Below are 19,293 nucleotides of genomic sequence, written 5' to 3'. Positions count from 1 at the left end.
GAAAGGGTTTGAGCCAAAGAAGCTGAATCCTGAGCAGCTTCAGGCTCCACTCCGGGGCTGAGGTCTCCCAGGCACCCCACAGCACTCCCTACAAACCTCCCCAGATTGTTCCATAGGGAAACAACAATTTCTTTTCCCTGCAGAGAAGCTGTCCCAGGACCTTGGCTGGAGTTAAAAGCAACAAGTTAAAAGCCAAAAGCTCAGCCCCAAAGCCAAAAATTCATCTCAAAAGCTCAACCAAAAGCCAAAAGATCAGCCCCAAAGCCAAAAGCTCAGCTCAAAACCTCAGCCCCACAAGCCAAAAGCTCATCCCCAAAGCCAAAAGCTCAGCTCAAAACCTCAGCCCCACAAGCCAAAAGCTCATCCCCAAAGCCAAAAGCTCAGCTCAAAACCTCAGCCCCACAAGCCAAAAGCTCATCCCCAAAGCCAAAAGCTCAGCTCAAAATCTCAGCCCCACAAGCCAAAACCTCAGCCCCCAAAGCCAAAAGCTCATCTCAAAAGCTCAACTAAAAGCCAAAAGCTCATCCCCAAAGCCAAAAGCTCAGCTCAAAACCTCAGCCCCACAAGCCAAAACCTCAGCCCCCAAAGCCAAAAGCTCATCTCAAAAGCTCAACCAAAAGCCAAAAGTTCATCTCAAAAGCTCAACCAAGAGCTCAGCCCAAAACCCAAAGCTCATCCCCAAAGCCAAAAGCTCAGCCAAAAGCCAAAAGCTCAGCTCAAAACCTCAGCCCCACAAGCCAAAAGCTCATCTCAAAAGCCAAAAGCTCAGCTCAAAACCTCAGCCCCACAAGCCAAAACCTCAGCCCCAAAGCCAAAAGCTCAGCCCCAAAGCCAAAAGCTCAACTCAAAACCTCAGCCTCAAAGCCAAAAGCTCAGCTCAAAAGCTCAGCCCCAAAGCCAAAAGCTCAGCTCAAAACCTCAACCAAAAGCTCAGCCCCAAAGCCAAAAGCTCAGCACAAACCCCAAAAGCTCAGCTCAAAAGCTCAGCCAAAAGCCAAAAGCTCAGCCCAAGAAGTGCAGCGAGGTCAGGCTGGCTGAGAAATAACGGGGGGAAATGGGATTTCTGGAGCAAACCAAGAAAAATGCCAGCAAACCTGCAGGATCACTCAACCCCGGTGCTTCTTGTCATGCAACACTCAGATCTGGGGGGGAAAAGAAAGCTCTTTTCGATTCTCATGGCAGGGTCAGGAGCCGACGTCTGCCCCTCTCCAAAATCCACCCAGCCCAGCTCCTGCCCGAACTCGCCCCACGCTTTGGGGGCAGGAGGTCTGGCAGCTGCATGGATGCTGAGCGAATCTTTCTCTCCCCAGCATCTCCCCTTCCTTCCCTCCCCGAGCACGGAGCCAAGCGCGCATCCGTCGGCGTGCACGGCGGCGGCGGCGGCGGCGGCGGCGGCGGCGGCGGGGGGCGGGGGCTGGGAGTCCACCGGCAGCTCCCCGCGTGCTCGAGGGGCCGGGGCGACGCGGTGGCAGCGGCGACGGCGCGGGGAGGTGGAGCAGCCCACGGGGAGAACGAGAGCTGCATCCTCGCCATCGCTCCCCGCAAGCAGCAGCAGCAGCAGCGGCAGCGGCAGCAGCAGAAGCCGGAGCGCCGCCGCCGTTCCTCGGCCAAGCATCTCCGCATCCTCCCCGGGGGCTGACAGCATCGCTAACCGCTGCTGCATTTGGGGTAGGGGCTACGCCACCCCCCCAGAGTGGGGGGGTGGGTGGGGGTGGGTGTATATGGAAATAACACAACCTCCAGCCCCCAAAGTGGGTTTGGGTGTTTAGAGTCAGGGAGAGGATTATTTTTGCTTCCCTTGCAAGCGGTTTGGGTGCGAGTGGGATTAGCGGAGGCGTGCGGGGAGGCTTGCTGGGGGTGGTGGAAGGCGGGGGGTGGGGTGGGGGGCTGGGAGGGGGTGGGAAACGGAGCGGAGATGCTGCCCTGGCGCCGGAGCAAGTTTGTGCTGGTGGAGAATGAACGCAAGTGCAAAGGGAAGAGCCTGGGGCCAGGGCTGAGCTACGCGGCGCTGCTGGCCGGGTTCCTGCGCTCCTGCCCGGACCTCCTGCCCGACTGCCCGCTGGAGCGCTTGGGCAGCGTTTTCCGCGGCAGACGCCAGAAAGTGGAGCTGAATAAAGAGGACCCAACCTACACCGTGCGGTACCTGGGCAACGCCGTCACCCTGCACGCCAAAGGCGAAGGCTGCACCGAGGAGGCGGTGGGCAAGATCTGGGCTAAAAGCGAGGCCGGCTCCGGCGGGGGGGCCAAGATGAAGCTGACGCTGGGGCCTCAAGGCATCCGCATGACCCCCTGCGAGAAGGGAGCCCGGCGGCTGGGCCACGCGTACCTGCTGCACCGCATCACCTACTGCGCCGCCGACCGCCGCCACCCCAAGGTCTTCGCCTGGGTGTACCGGCACCAGGTGAAGAACAAGGCGGTGGTGCTGCGCTGCCACGCCGTCATGGTCTCCAAAGCCGACAAGGCGAGGGCCATGGCCCTGCTGCTCTACCAGACCTCGGCCTCCGCCTTCGACGAGTTCAAGCGGCTCAAGAGGCAGAACGACTTTCGCCACGTCCAGCAGCAGCTCCTGGGCGACGCCATCGTCCCCTTGGTGCCCCTCCGCAAGCTGCTCAACGCCAAGTGCCCCTACCGCCCGCCCGCCGAGAGGGCTCGCTGCGCCCCGCGCCTCAGCTCCATCCTGGAGGAGGAGGAGGAAGAGGCTGCCTTGGGGGCCGGGGCACCCCTGGGGGACGGCGGCCCCGGGGAGCGAGCGGCGGTGCTGCGGCTGGCCAGGGAGATGAGGGGGTGCAGCCTGCGCGGCCCCCGGCCCGCCCTGTGCTGAGGGGTCTGGGGGTGAGGCGTCCTCCGCGGGCTGAAGTGGGACCCTCCTCACCTTGGGGGTCGAAACTGGACGTGATGGCTTCGTTGACAGAGAAGACCCTTGGGAGGAGGACATTGCACCCCCAGGACAAGGATGTTTGCACCCCCAGGAAGGGGATGTTTGCACCCCCAGAATGACAATGTTTGCACCCCCAGGAAGGGGATGTTTGCACCCCCAGGACGAGGATGTTTGCACCCCCAGAATGACGATGTTTGCACCCCCAGGAAGGGGACGTTTGCACCCCCAGGATGGCAATGTTTGCACCTCCAGGACGAGGATGTTTGCACCCCTAGGAAAGGGATGTTTGCACCCCTTGGACGGGGATGTTTGCACCCCCAGGGCCCTCCCTGCCTCGCCCCCCTCCCGCACATGAACCCCTTTCTCTGTGCCTCCGCAGCAGCAGCAGCAGCAGCAGCCATAATAAAGTGAAACGTGTGGTTTTCGGTGGTGTTACCGGCGCCCGTGTCCCTCCTGCCCCCGGCCCCGGCAAACGGGAGGGGAAGAGTTAACCATCCAGGCAGCTGGTTTTCTCGGAGGGAGGAGGGGGTGTTACACCGAGCTGACCTCGGAGGGCTAGGGGGGGGGTGTGTGTGTGGATATTGTGGGGTCCCCACATCTTTCCTGCGCCCTCCCTTGCGGCACCGAGGGCTGGCGAGAGCCGAGCGGCGTAGTCATGGCAACTGGTGTCTTAAATATAGAGCTGGGGAGGGAGGGGTGGTGGCGCAAGGCCCCCCCTCCCCCCCGTGCCAAGGAGGCTGCAAGAGGGGGTTTGGGCACTCAGCAGAGAGCAGGGCTTGTCCGCAGCCCCCGCCCTGTGCCCCCCAAAACCAGCATCCATCATCAGCCACCAATGGATTCAAAATCGCCCTGGTTTTCCTCTCCTCTTTCACTGCTTTTCCAGAATGAGCAGTGGCAAGGGGATGGGGGTGGAGGAACAAGGTCTTGTGTGTGTGTGTGTGTGCCCCCCAAGCACAGGTCCCTGCCAACCTGGCCACAGCTCTGCATGAGGACCCTACAAAATGGGGCTGGGGGCTGCCTCGCTGTGTCCTCGCAGCGGAGAGCCCTTTGGGGCCATAGGGTGCTGCTGGCCCACAGCCCAGTGAGGGAAAGTAAACAATTCACCCCCTCCCCAGGTGCTGCAGGGCTGGGGTTTGAGTGGATTCCCCCCAAACCCCAGCCAGAGGGAGTTTGACACCACCACAGCTCAGGAAGGGCTGGGAGCGGGGCTGTCCCCTGCAAAAAAGTCCTGGGGGTGTCACTGGGGATGCTCCCCCACAGCACAGTGAGGAGGTACAACCAACCTCTGTCCCCCAAGGGGCTGTAGGGATGGGGCTTGGGCAGATTCCCCCCAGGCCATAGCTTTGGCCTGACACTCATCAGGTTTAAGTGGGGATGGGAGTTGGGCTGCCCTCCCTGCGAGGCCCTGAAGTGGGAAGTGTAGATTTAACCCCAAGAGCCAAATGAGGGGATGCAAGCAGCCCCTTCCCACCCTGAAAGGCACAGAGCTAGGATCTGGGGTGATACCCCCCAAGTCCAGGGTTTTGGTCTCAGACCCTCAGGCTTGGAGGGGCTGGGATTTGTGTTTTGCTACCCTCCCTTGGTGGAGGGGATGAACTGGGGGTAGAGGCTAAGGGAGCTGGGGTTTAGTTAGTCAGGAGGTGTTGGGTGACAGGTTGGACTTGATGATCTCTCAGGTCTTTTCCAACCTTATTGATGCTATGATACTCCCCTCACAGCCACAGCATAGGAGGATTTGGTGCCCACTACCAAGCCCCTGAGGGGTAAGCTAGGATTTGGGCTAACCCTCCCCCAAGGCCTTGTGGGTCTGGAGTTTATATATCCCCTCCCTCCCCAAGAAAAGAAGAGATGGAGGGCTGGGATCTGTCCCACCCCCTGCAAGACCCCAGAGCTGGGATTTACCCCACCCTAAAGAACTGAGAGCTGGGATTTAGCCCATCCTAAAGAACTGAGAGCTGGGATTTAGCCCATCCTAAAGAACTGAGAGCTGGGATTTACCCCACCCTGAAGAACTGAGAGCTGGGATTTACCCCACCCTAAAGAACTAAGAGCTGGGATCTACCCCACCCTAAAGCAGAGCTGGGATTTACCCCACCTTAAAGAACTGAGCGCTGGGATTTAGCCCACCCTAAAGAACTGAGCGCTGGGATTTAGCCCACCCTAAAGAACTCACAGCTGGGATTTACCCTTTCTTAAGAACTCAAAAGCCTGGGTTCGTCCCATCCTAAAGACCCCAGAGCTAGGATTTACCCCATCCCAAAGCCCTATGGGGTCGGCATCCGGCCCCCTCCCCTTCTCATGCCCTTCGGGGCTGGGATTTGGCGTTTACTGTCCCCGCAAAGGCTTCGGGGGGGCGGTGTGTGCCGAAGGCCTTTCCTGCCCCCGCAGCCGGGACCGGCAGCCCTGCAGGGCTGCGCCTCCATGGCAGCGGCGCCACGTGGCCGGAGCGCCGCGGTGACGCCATCGCATCGCGCCCCGCCCCGTGACGTCATCGCGCCGCGCCGCGCGCCGGCGTCCGCGTTGTTGCCGCGGCAACGGCGGCCATGGAGGGCGGCGGCGGCGGGCGGCTTTCGGCCGTGCAGGCCGCGCTGCTGGCCGCCAGCACCGCCGTCACTGCCCTGCTCTACTCCGTGTACCGGCAGAAGGCCCGCGTCGCCCGCGGCCTGGAGGTGGGTGCCCGGGAACGCTTCGGGGGGGGGGGGGGGGGGGAAATGCAGCCAAGGGGCCTGCTGCCGAATCGCGGCCCGGGCCCGTCTGCTGAGCGGGGGCCTCTTGTTTCCTCCCCGCAGGGTGCCAGGAGGGTTCGGCTGGACGGGGATCTGCGGGCAGTGCTGCTGGAGGCGCCGGGGCGATGCGTGCCCTACGCCGTCATCGAAGGTAGGGGCAGGGCACACAGAAGTGGCAGGGGGAGGGTCTCACCCCCGCCCGCCTCTCGCCCTGTCGGCCCCGGGCCCCACGGTGCTGCACTCGTCAGCTCATCTGCGGGCTGAACAACCCCGGTTTCCCCAGCTGCTCCTCCCCAGCCCTGTTCTCCAGCCCCTTCACCAGCTTCCTTGCCCTTCTCTGGACACGCTCCAGCTCTTCAATGCCCTTCTCGGAATGAGACGCCCAAACCTGAACCATTTATTCAAGGTGTGGCCTCCCCAGTGCCCAGTAGAGGGGGGGGTGATCCCGGTCCTGATCCTCCTGGTCTCACTCTTTGCTAATCCAAGCCAGGACGCTGGTATCCTTTTTGGCCACCTGGCCACACACTGGCTCATCTTCATCTGCTGTCAACCACCAGCCAGATTTTCCTGCACTGGGCAGTCTCCAGCCACACTCTTTCCCAAGCCTGGAGCATCCACAGATTGTGAGCCAAGTGCAGGACCCAGCACTTGGCCTTGCTGAGCCTCAGCCCATTGCTCCAGCCTGTCCAGGTTCCTCTGTGGAGCCTCCTGACCACCCTCCAGCAGATCAGCACTCCCACCCAGCTTAGTATCATCCTATCTCATCTTGTTCAGACACTTCCTATGCTCACTGTAGGCAAGAAAAAGCAGAACAGATGATTCAGGAGCTCTTCACATGCTCTGGATTTGTCTTCCAGGTGTGGTGAGATCTGTTAAGGAGACCCTGAGCAGCCAGTTTGTGGAGAACTGCAAGGGTGTTGTCCAGAGGCTGACCCTGCAGGAGCACAAGATGGTGTGGAACCGAACAACCCATCTCTGGTACGTGCCTGCTGCCCACAAATGTCCACTTTTCAGACCAGCTGAAGTGGTTTTGCAGGGCCTGATAACCCTGGCATTGCTTTAGGCATGGCCAGAGTGGCTCAAGATGTCCCAGTGACCTTGTTGTAGCTGCCAGAATGCCTTCAGAGTTCAGGGAGGGGCTGTAGGAGACAAGCACATGGAGCAACCCACCATGGGCAGAGCAGCAGCAGCAGCCCCAGGTTGGAGGTGGCCACAGGATGGGGCTTTTCTGAGCAAACCCAACACCTTCAGAGCAGAAATGCAGCTGGGTTTGAGTCATGCCCACTCACAGAGAGCTGCTGAGAGGAGAGCAAGGTGATGCTCTTCCAGCCTTGGCTTATCAACTTGGTGTGTGGGACACGCAGCACTTGGTTCTGGTAGCCACAGGGAGATAAGGGGGATTTAGGTGGGCTGAAGTGCTCTCCTGGTGCCAGGGGAAGCCCATGCTGCTTCCATCAGGACTGTGGAAGTGTTGAGGTGGATATTAGGCTGGAGAATGAGAAGGAATTCTTTCCAGTGAGGGTGGGGAGACACTGGAACAGGTTGTCCAGGGAGGTTGTGGATGGCCTCTGCCTGGAGGTGTTCAAGGCCAGGTTGGATGAGGCCTTGAGCAGCCTGGGCTGGTGGGAGGTGTCCCTGCCCATGGCAGGGGGCTTGGAACTGGATGACCTTTAAGGACCTTTCCAACTCAAACCACTGTAGGATTCTATGAGGTGAGAGTGTAGAGGCCTCCTACACACCCAGGTGGTGCCATGAGGGGAAAGGTGCTGCTCTGCAGTGAGTCTCATCCACATGAGCTTCACTCAGGGCAGGGGATGTGTGGCAGTCCTCACAATCCTAGAATCATTGGGCTGGGAGGGACCTTCAAGATCAGCCAGTTCCAACCCCCTGCCATGGGCAGGGTCACCTCCCACCAGCCCAGGCTGCTCAAGGCTTCATCCAGCCTGGCCTTGAACACCTGCAGGGAGGGAGCATCCACAGCCTCCCTGGGCTGACTGTGCCAGTGCCTCCCCACCCTCACTCTGAAGAATTTCTTCCTCATCTCCAGGCTCAATCTCCCCTCTCCTAGCTCAAAGCCATTCCCCACATCCTGTCAACTACAACCCCTTCTCAAAAGTCATAGACTCAACCAGGTTGGAAAAGACCTCAGAGCTCAGCAAGTCCAACCTGGCACCCAGCACCTCCTGACAACTAAACCATGGCTCCAAGTGCCACCTTGAACACCTCCAGGGATGGGGACTCCACCACCTCCCTGGGCAGCACATTCCCCCTGGCCAACTCCTCTTGCTGGGAAGAGCATTCTCCTCCCCTCGAGTCCTTTCCCAGCTCAGCCTGATGCATCTACCCTCCCTTTTGCCCTTTCTCCCCTCCCCACATCTCCCTGCCCAGGAACGACTACGAGAAGCTGATCCACCAGCGAACCAACACCGCCCCCTTCGAGCTGGTGCCGCCGGAGGAGGAGGGGGCCGGCGGCGTGGCCGTGCGGGTGCTGAAGCCCCTGGAGGCCGCCGAGCTGAGCCTGGAGACGGTGCACGAGAAGTTCCACCCTTCCGTGCAGTCCTTCACCGACGCCATCGGCCACTACATCAGCGGCGAGCGCCCCAAGGGCGTCCAGGAGACCGAGCAGATGCTGAAGGTGGGCACGGCCCTGACGGGGGTGGGCGAGCTGGTCCTGGACGGCTCCAGCATCAAGCTGCAGCCCCCCAAGCAGGCCATGCCCTACTACCTGAGCACCTGCGATTTCGACACCCTGCTGCGGCGGCAGGAGGCCAGCGCCCGCTTCTGGAAGAGCCTCACCCTCCTCTTCGGCCTCGCCACCTGCGCCGTCCTCTTCTTCCTCCTCCGCCGGCAGTACCGGCAGCACCTGGAGAGGAAGCAGCTCCGGCGGATGCAGGAGGAGTTCCGGCAGGCTCAGGAGCGCCTCCTCAGGGAGCTCGGCGCCGAGGGCGCAGAGACGCTGAAGAACGCCTGCGTGGTCTGCCTCAGCAGCCCCAAGGCCTGCGTCTTCCTCGAGTGCGGCCACGTTTGCTCCTGCCACCAGTGCTACCAGGCCCTCCCCCAGCCCAGGAGCTGCCCCATCTGCCGCCAGCCCATCGCCAGGGTGGTGCCTTTGTACAACAGCTAAACCGGCCCTGGGCTGCCCAGGGGGAGCTGGGGGGAACTGCTTCTCCCCCCACGAGGGGGTTTGACACCTTGCTGCTGGAGAGCTTGGTTTGGGGACAGCAAACTTCCTCTCCCCAAGGGGTTTTGTCACCTCCCTGCTTGAGAGCTTGGTTTGGAGGGAGGCAACTTCCTCTTCCCAAGGGGTTTTGTCCCCTCCCTGCTTGAGTGCTTGGTTTGGGGGCAGAAAGCTGCCTCTGCCCAAGGGGTTTTGTCACCTCACTGCTTGAGAGCCTGGATTGGAGGGAGAAAGCTGCCTCTACCCAAGGGGTTTTGTCACCTCCCTGCTTGAGTGCTTGGTTTGGGGGCAGAAAGCTGCCTCTGCCCAAGGGGTTTTGTCACCTCACTGCTTGAGAGCCTGGTTTGGAGGGAGAAAGCTGCCTCTGCCCAAGGGGTTTTGTCACCTCCCTGCTTGAGTGCTTGGTTTGGAGGGAGGAAACTTCCTCTTCCCAAGGGGTTTTGTCACCTCCCTGCTTGAGTGCTTGGTTTGGAGGGAGGAAACTTCCTCTTCCCAAGGGGTTTTGTCACCTCCCTGCTTGAGTGCTTGGTTTGGAGGGAGGAAACTTCCTCTTCCCAAGGGGTTTTGTCACCTCCCTGCTTGAGTGCTTGGTTTGGGGGCAGCAAACTGCCTCTGCCCAAGGGGTTTTGTCCCCTCCCTGCTTGAGTGCTTGGTTTGGAGGGAGGAAACTTCCTCTTCCCAAGGGGTTTTGTCCCCTCCCTGCTTGAGAGCCTGGTTTGGGGGCAGCAAACTGCCTCTCCCCAAGGGGTTTTGTCCCCTCCCTCCTTGAGTGCTTGGTTTGGGGGCAGAAAGCTGCCTCTCCCCAAGGGGTTTTCTCTCCCTGCAGCTTGAGTGCTTGGTCTGGGGGAAGGGGATGGAGCTTGAGTCCATGGAGTGCTTGGAGTGGGACTTCAAAGGGGAGAGTCTGGCTGTTGGGCACTCCCAGCATGCTTGCTCCAGAGGGTTTTGGGGTGGGAAATGAGGATTCCTGGCACATAGCACAGTGCCCAGCTGGGAGATGCAGCTTCAGGCTCCTCTGGGGAGTGTTGGACTTTGACTGCAAAACCTGATAAAAATAAGGGGGGAGGGTGGGGGGGAAGGGGAAAAAAAGCTCTGTTTGGGCTTCTGAGAGGCTGCAGGACTTGGAGGGGGGCTGCTGTCACCTGGCTCTGGGGACTGACTTGAGCAGGGTGGGCTCTTGAGGGGGTTGTGTGGGCACAGGGGATTTGGGAGCCATCCACACAGTCCCTTTGTCATCGTGCCAGGGTGTTAGGGATGGAGGGGAGGAGAGGGAAAGGCTGTGGCTGGTTCTGCTGGAGTAGAAAACAGGCTGGAAAGCAATAAAAGCAGGCTGAAAAAGAGGTGGTTGGGTTGGGTCTGTGTTGGATGAAGCCCTGAGGGATGGGAATCACAGGAGGCTGGGAGAATCCATACAGTAGGATCAGTGAGGCTGGAAAAGAGCTCAGAGCTCAGCAAGTCCAAGCTGGCACCCAGCACCTCCTGGCAGCTAAACCATGGCTCCAAGGGCCACATCCAAGCCCCTCTTGAACACCTCCAGGGATGGGGACTCCACCACCTCCCTGGGCAGCACATTCCCATGGCCAATTCCTCTTGCTGGGAAGAACTTTCTCCTCACCTCCAGCCTAAACCTCCCCTGGCACAGCTTGAGACTGTGTCCTCTTGTTCTGGGGCTGGGTGCCTGCCTGGGAGAAGAGACCAACCCCCACCTGGCTTCAGCCCCAGGAGGTGAGCTTTGGGCAGCCTCAGCACCACATCCAGCCCCAGAAGAAGGGGTTTGGGCAGCTCCAGCAGCACACTCAGGCCCAAAAGCTGAGCTTTGGGCAGGCTCAGCACCCCAGAAGGCCACATCCAGCCCCCAGGAGCAGAGCTTTGCACAGCCCCAGCACCTACCTCCAGCCCAGAGAGCAGAGCTTTGGGCAGCCTCAGCACCACATCCAGCCCCAGGAGAACGATTTGGGGCAGCTTCAGCCCCAGGAGGTGAGCTTTGGGCAGCCTCAGCACCACATCCAGCCCCAGGAGAAGGGTTTTGGGCAGCCTCAGCATCACTCTAGCTCCAGGAGGTGAGCTTTGGGCAGCCTCAGCACCACATCCAGCCCTAGGAGAAGGGTTTTGGGCAGCCTCAGCATCACCCTAGCCCCAGGAGGTGAGCTTTGGGCAGCCTCAGCACCACATCCAGCCCCAGGAGAAGGGTTTTGGGCAGCCTCAGCTTCACCCTAGCCCCAGGAGGTGAGCTTTGGGCAGCCTCAGCACCACTCTAGCCCCAGGAGAAGGATTTGGGGCAGCTTCAGCCCCAGGAGGAGGGGTTTGGGCAGCTCCAGCACCTCCAAGGGTCACATTCAACCCCAGAAAAAGGGGTTTGGGCAGCTCCAGCAGCACATTCAGGCCCAGGAGCTGAGCTTTGGGCAGGCTCAGCACCCCAGAAAGCCACATCAGCCCCCAGGAGCAGAGCTTTGCACAGCCCCAGCACCTACCTCCAGCCCAGGGAGCAGAGCTTTGGGCAGCCTCAGCACCTACCTCCATCCCAGGGAGCAGAGCTTTGGGCAGCCTCAGCACCACGAAGAGCTGAATCCAACCCCGGGGTGGGGGAATCCGGCAGCCCTGTGCCTCCAAAGGATGCATCCAGCAGCAGGGAAGGAGAGCTTTGGGCAGCTCCAGCATCTCGAAAGACCACGTTCAGCCCCAGGGAGAGGTTCGGACAGCTCCAGCAGCGCCAAGGGCTGCATCGAGCCCTCCCTCCGGCTGTAGGTGGCGGTGGCTGCCTGCCTGTGGGCTGCCTGAGAGCGGGGAAGAGCCAGAATCCCGGCAGGCACGGCCAGAATCCCGGCAGGCACGGCCAGACCTCCTCTCGCTGCTCTGGGTGCCTCTCCTCTCCCCCCTGCCTCGCCCTTTGTGCCCTTCCGTTGCTGCCAGACAATAATAACCTCCTTTTATTGCCAGCTCAGAGTGCATCGGGGGGGGGTAGGGGGGTGGGGGAAGCCAAACGAGCCCCCCAAGAAACCCCTGGGATTTTCCCCAGGGTTCAGCTCTGCCCAGCTGGTCCCCAAGAGGGTGGATTAAAGGTCTGGGCCACCTCAGACCCCCAGCTCCTTTGGCCAGAGAGTGGTGGGGAATGGTGCCACAGCCAGCTGGCAGCCAGGCACCAGTGGTGTGCCCCAGGGAGCAGTGCTGGGCCCCAGCCTCTTCAATATCTTCTTTGATGATCTGGAGGAGGGGATGGAGTCCATCAGCAGTGAATGTGCAGCTGACAGCAAGCTGGGGGCAGGAGTTGAGCTGTTAGAGGGTAGGAGAGCTCTGCAGAGGGACCTTGCCAGGCTGGGCAGATGGGCAGAGGCCAAGGGCAGGAGATTGAACACAGCCAAGTGCCAGGGGCTGCACATTGGCCACAGCAACCCCAGGCAGTGCCACAGGCTGGGGGCAGAGTGGCTGAGAGCAGCCAGGCAGAGAGGGACCTGGGGGTAGTGGTTGATAGTAGGCTGAACATGAGCCAGCAATGTGCCCAGGGGGCCAAGAAGGCCAAGGGCATCCTGGCCTGCAGCAGGAAGAGTGTGGCCAGCAGGAGCAGGGAAGTCCTTGTGCCCTGTGCTCAGCACTGCTGAGGCCACACCTGGAGTCCTGTGTCCAGTTCTGGGCTCCTCAGGTTAGGAAAGAGGTTGAGCTGCTGGAAGGTGTCCAGAGAAGGGCAAGAAAGCTGGGGAGGGGTCTGGAGCACAGCCCTGGGAGGAGAGGCTGAGGGAGCTGGGGTTGCTTAGCCTGGAGAAGAGGAGGCTCAGGGGAGACCTTCTTGCTCTCTGCAACTCCCTGAAGGGAGCTTGGAGCCAGGTGGGGGTTGGGCTCTTCTCCCAGGCAGGCACCCAGCCCCAGAACAAGAGGGCACAGTCTCAAGCTGTGCCAGGGGAGGTTTAGGCTGGAGGTGAGGAAGAAATTCTTCCCAGCAAGAGAGATTGGCCCTGGGAATGTGCTGCCCAGGGAGGTGGTGGAGTCACAATCCCTGGAGGTGTTTAGGAAGAGCCTGGATGGGGAGCTTGGTGCCATGGTTGAGTTGATCAGATGGTGCTGGGTGAGAGGTTGGACTTGATCTTGAAGGTCTCTTCCAACCTGATCTGGTCTATCCTATCCTATCCTATCCTATCCTATCCTATCCTATCCTATCCTATCCTATCCTATCCTGTTCTATTCCATCCTATTCTATTCTGTTCTGCTCTGCTCTCAATCCATATTTAGAAGCCTTTTTTGGGGGGTGGGTGTTGTGTGCATCCATTCCCACCCTGTGCCACAGCAAACCTTTGCCTTCCCCCTCCCCCAGCTGAACTTTCAGGGTCCGGCACATCCCCCCCTCCCTCCCCTCCCCTCCCTCCAGCCCTTCATCCCCTCCGTGGGGGCCAGCAGGGGGCTGCAGGCTTCAGGCTCAGCCCTCAGCGTGGCGCTCAGGGAACGAAGCCGGCGCACAGAGCCTAAAAATACACTTTGGTGTTTGAGGGGGGTGTGTGGTGTGTGTGGTTTTTCGCTTCCCCCAGTACCTTTTTGCCTCCTGTGTTCAAGCTTTTCCCCCCCAACCCCCACCCCCACCCCCCACCCCCCCCCCGGCTTTCAACCCTTATGTAAGGAGCTGACAGCTCCGGGGGTGTGTGTGGGTGCAAGGCAGAGGGGTTCTGGCAGCTCAGGATTGCAGCACCCTTGAGGGATTTGGGGATGGGAGCAACCCCAACCCCCCCCCCCGCCCCGGGGTGGGGGAGGGGGGGAGCCCTGTCCTTCCCCTACCCCAAATGCTGCTCCCCTCCGGGATGAGCCAGGAAGAAAGAGCCTGCAGATGGACACAGAATCTGCCCTGGCACAGAAGGGGGCTGGGCTGCTCCCCCCCGCTCCCACAGGCAGGACAGCTGAACAGCCTCCCCCCTCCCCCCAAATCTCTGCAGTCTGCCCCAATGTGGGAGCCCCCAGGCACACCCCAGCACTCCTGGGCCAGGCTGGGCACTCATCCTGATGGTCCTGTGCTGCCTGGGAGGAAAATCCTGTTGGAAGCTCACAGCCACCTAAAAGATTCTCCCCCCACGACCCCCCCCCCCCCCCCAGGAAGCCTTCTGCTGGGATGTGTCCTGGGGACCAACAACTGAGAGCACACAGGGTAGGACCCCGCCTGGCAGCCCCCCAGGGGCCCTGCAGGGGTTCAGTTCTGTAGAGCAGATGTGGGGCTGAGCCTCTGCTCCTGGGGAGAAGCACTTGGGATGCTGTGGGGCAGCTCCAGGATCCTCAGGGCTACTGCAGGGCACCCCAGGAATTCTCTGTTACAGCTCTGAGCTTCCCAGGAGCAGCCTTGGGGCAGCTCCAGGATCCTCAGGGGTACTGCAGGGCACCCCAGGAATGCTCTGCTACAGCTCTGAGCTTCCCAGGAGCAACCTTGGGGCAGCTCCAGGATCCTCAGGGGTACTGCAGGGCGCCCCAGGAATTCTCTATTACAGCTCTGAGCTTCCCAGGAGCAGCCTAGGGGCAGCTCCAGGATCCTCAGGGATTCTGTGGCTCAGCTCTGAGCTTCCCAGGAGCAGTCTAGGGGCAGCTCCAGGATCCTCAGGGATTCTGTGGCTCAGCTCTGGGCTCTCCAGGGATGCTGTGGGGCAACCTGGTTCCTTTGAGGATTGCTCTAAGGCAGCTCCAGGCTCCTCGGGGCTGTTGTGGGGCAGCTCTGAGCTCCCTAAGGATGGCCATGGGGCAGCCTGAGCTTTCTGGCTGCTGTTGTAGGGCAGCCTGGGGCCCCCCAAGGATACTGTGGGGCTCTGGAAAGATGCTGAGGGGCAGCTCCGTGCTCCCCAGGGATGCACCGGGACAACTCCGGGCTGCCCAGGAGTGTCTCAGGGTCCCTAGGGACGCTGCAGGACAATTGCAGTCTCCGCAGGGCTGCCGTGGGGCAGCACCGGGCTCCACATGGATGCAGCGGGGCCGCTCCGGGCTCCACATGGATAGTGCCGGGCACGCCGGGGATGCTCTGGGGCAGCTCTGAAGGCTCCGGGAATGCTGTGGGGCAGCTCCCCGCTCCCCGTGGATGCTGTGGGGCAGCTCCCCGCTCCCCGGCGACGCTGCGGGACACTCCGGTGGGGCAGTCCCGGGGATCCCCGGGGTGCGTGGGGCAGCCGGCCGGGGGCGGTGCCGCTGCCGGTCCCGAGGGGGAGTTGGGAGGGGCCGTCCCGCTCCCGCCCCGTCCCGCCCGGTCCCGCCCGGTCCCGCCCCCCGCTCCTCTATCGCCGGAGCCGCCGGAGCCGCAGCCGCAGCCGCGGAGCCGCCAGAGCAGCACCGGAGCCGGGGCCGGGATGTGACGGGGCGGCCGCTTCGCGCCCCGTTGCGCCTCTGCCCCGGGCCCGAGGGCCCCGAGCCCCGGGAGGCTGTCGGGGGGTGGCGGCGGCGGCGGGCCCCCCCCCGCCGCCCCCATGTCGGAGGGGCCGCCCTACGGCGAGGGGCAGCTGGCGGGGGACGCGGCCGTGGGGCAGCTGCCCTTCCCCGTTCGTCTCCGCGGCCCCGACACGCTCCTCGCCGGAGGGCAGGGCAAGCGGCCTCCCAAACTGGGGCAGATCGGCCGCAGCAAGAGAGGTGGGTGCCGGAGGGGACCGGGAACGGGGGGAGCCAGCGGGGACACCGGGACCTGCCCCGGGCATGGGGCAGCGGGAGCCTTCCCGAGATGCAGGGAGCGTTCCCGGGATGCAGGGAGCATTCCCGGGATGCAGGGAGCATTCCCGGGGATGGTGCACCCGGAACCTTCCCGGGATGCAGAGAGCATTCCCGGGCATGCTGCACCCGGAACCTTCCCGGGATGCAGCACCCCGAGGCTTCTCGGGATGCAGGGAGCATTCCGGGGGATAGGACACCGGAAGCCTTCCCGGGATGCAGGGAGCGTTCCCCTGGATGCTGCACCGGGAGCCTTCCCGGGATGCACCGGGAGCCTTCCCGGGATGCAGGGAGCGTTCCCGGGGATGCTGCACCGGGAGCCTTCCCGGGATGCAGGGAGCGTTCCCGGGGATGCTGCACCGGGAGCCTTCCCGGGATGCAGGGAGGGTTCCCGGGGATGCTGCACCGGGAGCCTTCCCGGGATGCAGGGAGCGTTCCCGGGGATGCTGCACCGGGAGCCTTCCCGGGATGCAGGGAGCGTTCCCGGGGATGCTGCACCGGGAGCCTTCCCGGGATGCAGGGAGGGTTCCCGGGGATGGTGCACCGGGAGCCTTCCCTGGATGCAGGGAGCGTTCCCGGGGATGCTGCACCGGGAGCCTTCCCTGGATGCAGGGAGCGTTCCCGGGGATAGGGCACTGGGAGTCTTTGCGGGATGCAGGGAGCATCCCCCGGGACAGAGCACCGGGAGCCCTTGCTGGACGCAGGGATTACCCCCGGAGAGAGGGAACCGGGAGCCTCCCCGGGATGCAGAACAGTGGGATGCAGGGAGCACGGCCAGGGATGAAGCACCCCCAGGGAGCCTGCCGTGCCCTGGGGTACCCTGTGGGGTGTCCAGCATCAGGTCCCAGGGATCTTCCCGGGATGCAGGACGCCGGGAAGAGGAGAGGATTCCCGGGGACGGGGCACCGGGAGCCTTCCCCAGGCGTGCAGGGAGTGGCCCCGGGGATGGAACACAGCGCCCTAGGTACCCTGTGGGATGCCAGGCATCACCTCCCAGCCACCTTCCCCTGGGATGGGGCACTGAGAGCCTTCCCGGGACGCAGGGAGCATCCCCGAGGACAGGGTAGGTACCCGAGAGGGTGACAGGCATCGTGTCCTTTCCGGGATGCAGGGCACCGGGAAGAGGGGAGCATCCCTGGAGATGGCAGTGAGGTGATGGCCATCAGGCTCTAGGGACCCTCCCCAGGGGTGCAGGACACTGGAGAGCTCCCCAAGGCCAGGACAGGCTGCACCATGCTCCCTGCAGGATGTTGGACATTGGGGACCTTCCCCGGGGAGTTTGGCAGTGGGGACCATCTCTGGGGACAGGGCATCGTGTCCTGGGTACCTTGCTGAGGCACAGGGCAGCAGGGACAATCCTCAGGGATGTAAAGGAGAAGGGACCTGCCCTGGGGACAAGCCAGCGTGTCCCAGGTACCTTCCTGAGGGCCCTGGGGACCATCCCTGGGGTGTAGAGAAGGGACCTGCCCTGGGGACAAGCCAGCATGTGCCAGGTGCCTTCCTGAGGGCCCTGGGGACCAGCCCTGGGGTGTAGAGGAGAAGGGACCTGCCCTGGGGACAAGCCACAGTGTCCCAGGTACCTTCCCCAAGGATACAGCACCGTGCCAGTGTGCAGGGTACCCTCTCTGGCGGGTAGAGGAGAAGGGACCTGCCTTGGGGACAAGCCCCAGTGTCCCAGTGTGTCCCAGGTACCTTCCTGAGGGCCCTGGGGACCAGCCCTGGGGTGTAGAGAAGGGACCTGCTTTGGGGACAAGCCAGCATGTGCCAGGTGCCTTCCTGAGGGCCCTGGAGACCAGCCCTGGGGTGTAGAGGAGAAGGGACCTGCCTTGGGGACAAGCCAGTGTGGGCCAGGTACCTTCCTGAGGGATACAGCACCGTGCCAGTGTGCAGGGTACACTCTCTGGGGGGTAGAGGAGAGGGAAGCTGCCTTGGGGACAAGCCACAGTGTCCCAGGTACCTTCCTGAGGGCCAGGGTATTGTGCCCTGGGGTGTAGAGGAGAAGGGACCTGCCTTGGGGACAAGCCAGTGTATCACAGGTACCTTCCTGAGGGATACAGCACCGTGCCAGTGTGCAGGGTACCCTCTCTGGGGGGGTAGAGGAGAGGGAACCTGCCTTGGGGACAAGTCACCATGTCCCAGGTACCTTCCCCAGGGCCAGGCAACCATGCCAGAGTGCAGGGAACCGGGTACCCTCCCCAGGCAGCAGCTACCCCGTGGGGCTTCCCCACGGATGTTTGACCACCCCCTTACCCCCTAAACTCCAGGGTGCCACCACCTCAAGTCAGGGGGGGATCAGAAGAAGATTCCTCACCCTGACAGGCTTTTGTTTCTTCCCCTCCTGCCTTCCAGTGGTGATTGAAGACGACAGAATCGACGACGTGCTGCAAAACCTCTCGGAAAAGGCCCCCCCCGGTGTCTAAAGCCTCCCTGGGGCTGCTCGGATGAAGCTGGGGAGGTGCCGGGCTGGGGGGGTTGGGAGTCGGTTTCCGGCGGTTATCGGCATGAAATAACACCACCCCCCCACACACCTCCCCCCCAGCCCCCCACCCCCACCCCCCCGAAACACCAAGCAAGCCCTGGGAGAACCAACCTCGCCAGCCTGCAGCCCCCAGCCCACCCAGCAGCGCCGCCGCCGCCTTGCCCTCTCCGGGGAGGGGGAGAGGGCAGCGAGCGAGGCAGAGCCCAGCGAGAAGCACAACCCGGATCGATGAGGAATCGAAGAACACTCCCAATTGGACCAATAATCACCAGCCCCCCGGCCCCGACCCCCACCCTGCCGACGCCGAGGGATGAACCCGGGCACCGGCGCCGTGCTGAGCTTGCTCCTGACTCCGTGGCTCCAGCGGATCCAGCTCCGGCTGTGTGACCCCGCGGGGGGGTCTATGAGCCTCAGAATGCGTTAGGTGGGAGGGGTAGAGAGGTTCGCGGACCTCAAAGCGTGATAGGTTTGGGGATGGGGGGTGGGGAAAAAGAGGTTTATGAACTTCAAACTGTGTTAGGTTTGGGGGAGGATGAGTTGGATGAACCTCGAGCTGTGCTGTATTGGAGGGGAAGAGGTTCATGAGCCTCGACCCACGTTAGACTGGAAGGGGAAGAGGTTCATGAGCCTCAACCCATGGTATATTTGGGGTGGGGGTGGGGTGGGGTGTGTGGTGAGTTTTATGAACCTCAATCTGTGCTGTATTGGAGGGGAAGAGGTTCATGAGCCTCGACCCACGTTAGACTGGAGAGGGGAAGAGGTCTCTGACCCTTAAACTGGCTTAGATTTGGTTGGGTAAGAGGTTCATGAGCCTCAACCCATGTTGGATTGGAGAGGGGAAGAGGTCTCTGACCCTTAAACTGGCTTAGATTTGGTTGGGTAAGAGGTTCATGAACCTCAAACTGGCTTAGATTTAGGTGGGGGGTAGTGTTCATGAGCCTCAACCCATGCTGGATTAGAGAGGGTAAGAGCTTCATGAACCTCAAACTGTCTTAGATGTGGGGAGGGGGTTCAGAACCTCAACCCATGTTAGACTGGGGCAGGGGGGGAGGGGGGATAAGAGCTTTATGAACTTCAAAGTGTGTTACAGTTGCGGGGGGTAACGAGTTTTATGCCCCTCACCCCCTGCTAGGTTAAAGGGATAAGAGGTTCATGAATCTCAAACCCTATCAGATCAAGGGGGGTAAAAAGAGAGAGTGGGGCAGCAATGGCTGAATTATTGGGGGGGGGGAAGGGGGGTCAGAGCCCAGCCCTGGGGCCACCCCCCCCACACACAGCCGGGGTCACTCCCCATGGGGACCGTGTTTACATTCTTTAACCTTGCAAAAACGAATCCGTGCACTTGGGAGGTACCAGGCTGGGTCCTACCCCCTCCCCCTCC

The 19,293-nt window shown here is 61.9% G+C and overlaps 3 protein-coding genes across 3 annotated transcripts; all 3 read left to right on the top strand.

The window, feature by feature from the left end:
- Positions 1–1,902: 1,902 nt before the first annotated feature.
- FAM43B (family with sequence similarity 43 member B) lies at positions 1,903–3,195 on the top strand. The gene has a single exon (XM_054175903.1). It carries the CDS (start codon positions 1,916–1,918, stop codon positions 2,819–2,821), a length of 906 nt encoding a protein of 301 aa, XP_054031878.1. The 5' UTR covers positions 1,903–1,915; the 3' UTR covers positions 2,822–3,195.
- Positions 3,196–5,421: 2,226 nt separating this feature from the next.
- MUL1 (mitochondrial E3 ubiquitin protein ligase 1) lies at positions 5,422–8,728 on the top strand. Its single transcript, XM_054175902.1, has 4 exons — positions 5,422–5,547; positions 5,668–5,755; positions 6,462–6,582; positions 7,993–8,728. Exons 1-4 carry the CDS (start codon positions 5,422–5,424, stop codon positions 8,726–8,728), a joined length of 1,071 nt encoding a protein of 356 aa, XP_054031877.1.
- A 6,291-nt stretch (positions 8,729–15,019) lies between these two features.
- CAMK2N1 (calcium/calmodulin dependent protein kinase II inhibitor 1) lies at positions 15,020–17,971 on the top strand. The gene is made up of 2 exons (XM_054175910.1): positions 15,020–15,358; positions 17,783–17,971. The coding sequence occupies exons 1-2, from the start codon at positions 15,199–15,201 to the stop codon at positions 17,851–17,853; spliced, it is 231 nt and encodes a 76-aa protein (XP_054031885.1). The 5' UTR covers positions 15,020–15,198; the 3' UTR covers positions 17,854–17,971.
- Positions 17,972–19,293: the final 1,322 nt, after the last annotated feature.

This window comes from Dryobates pubescens, chromosome 33, assembly GCF_014839835.1.
Source record: "Dryobates pubescens isolate bDryPub1 chromosome 33, bDryPub1.pri, whole genome shotgun sequence".
In the NCBI taxonomy this organism is placed as follows: domain Eukaryota; kingdom Metazoa; phylum Chordata; class Aves; order Piciformes; family Picidae; genus Dryobates; species Dryobates pubescens.
This window is presented reverse-complemented; position numbering and strand designations above follow the sequence as displayed.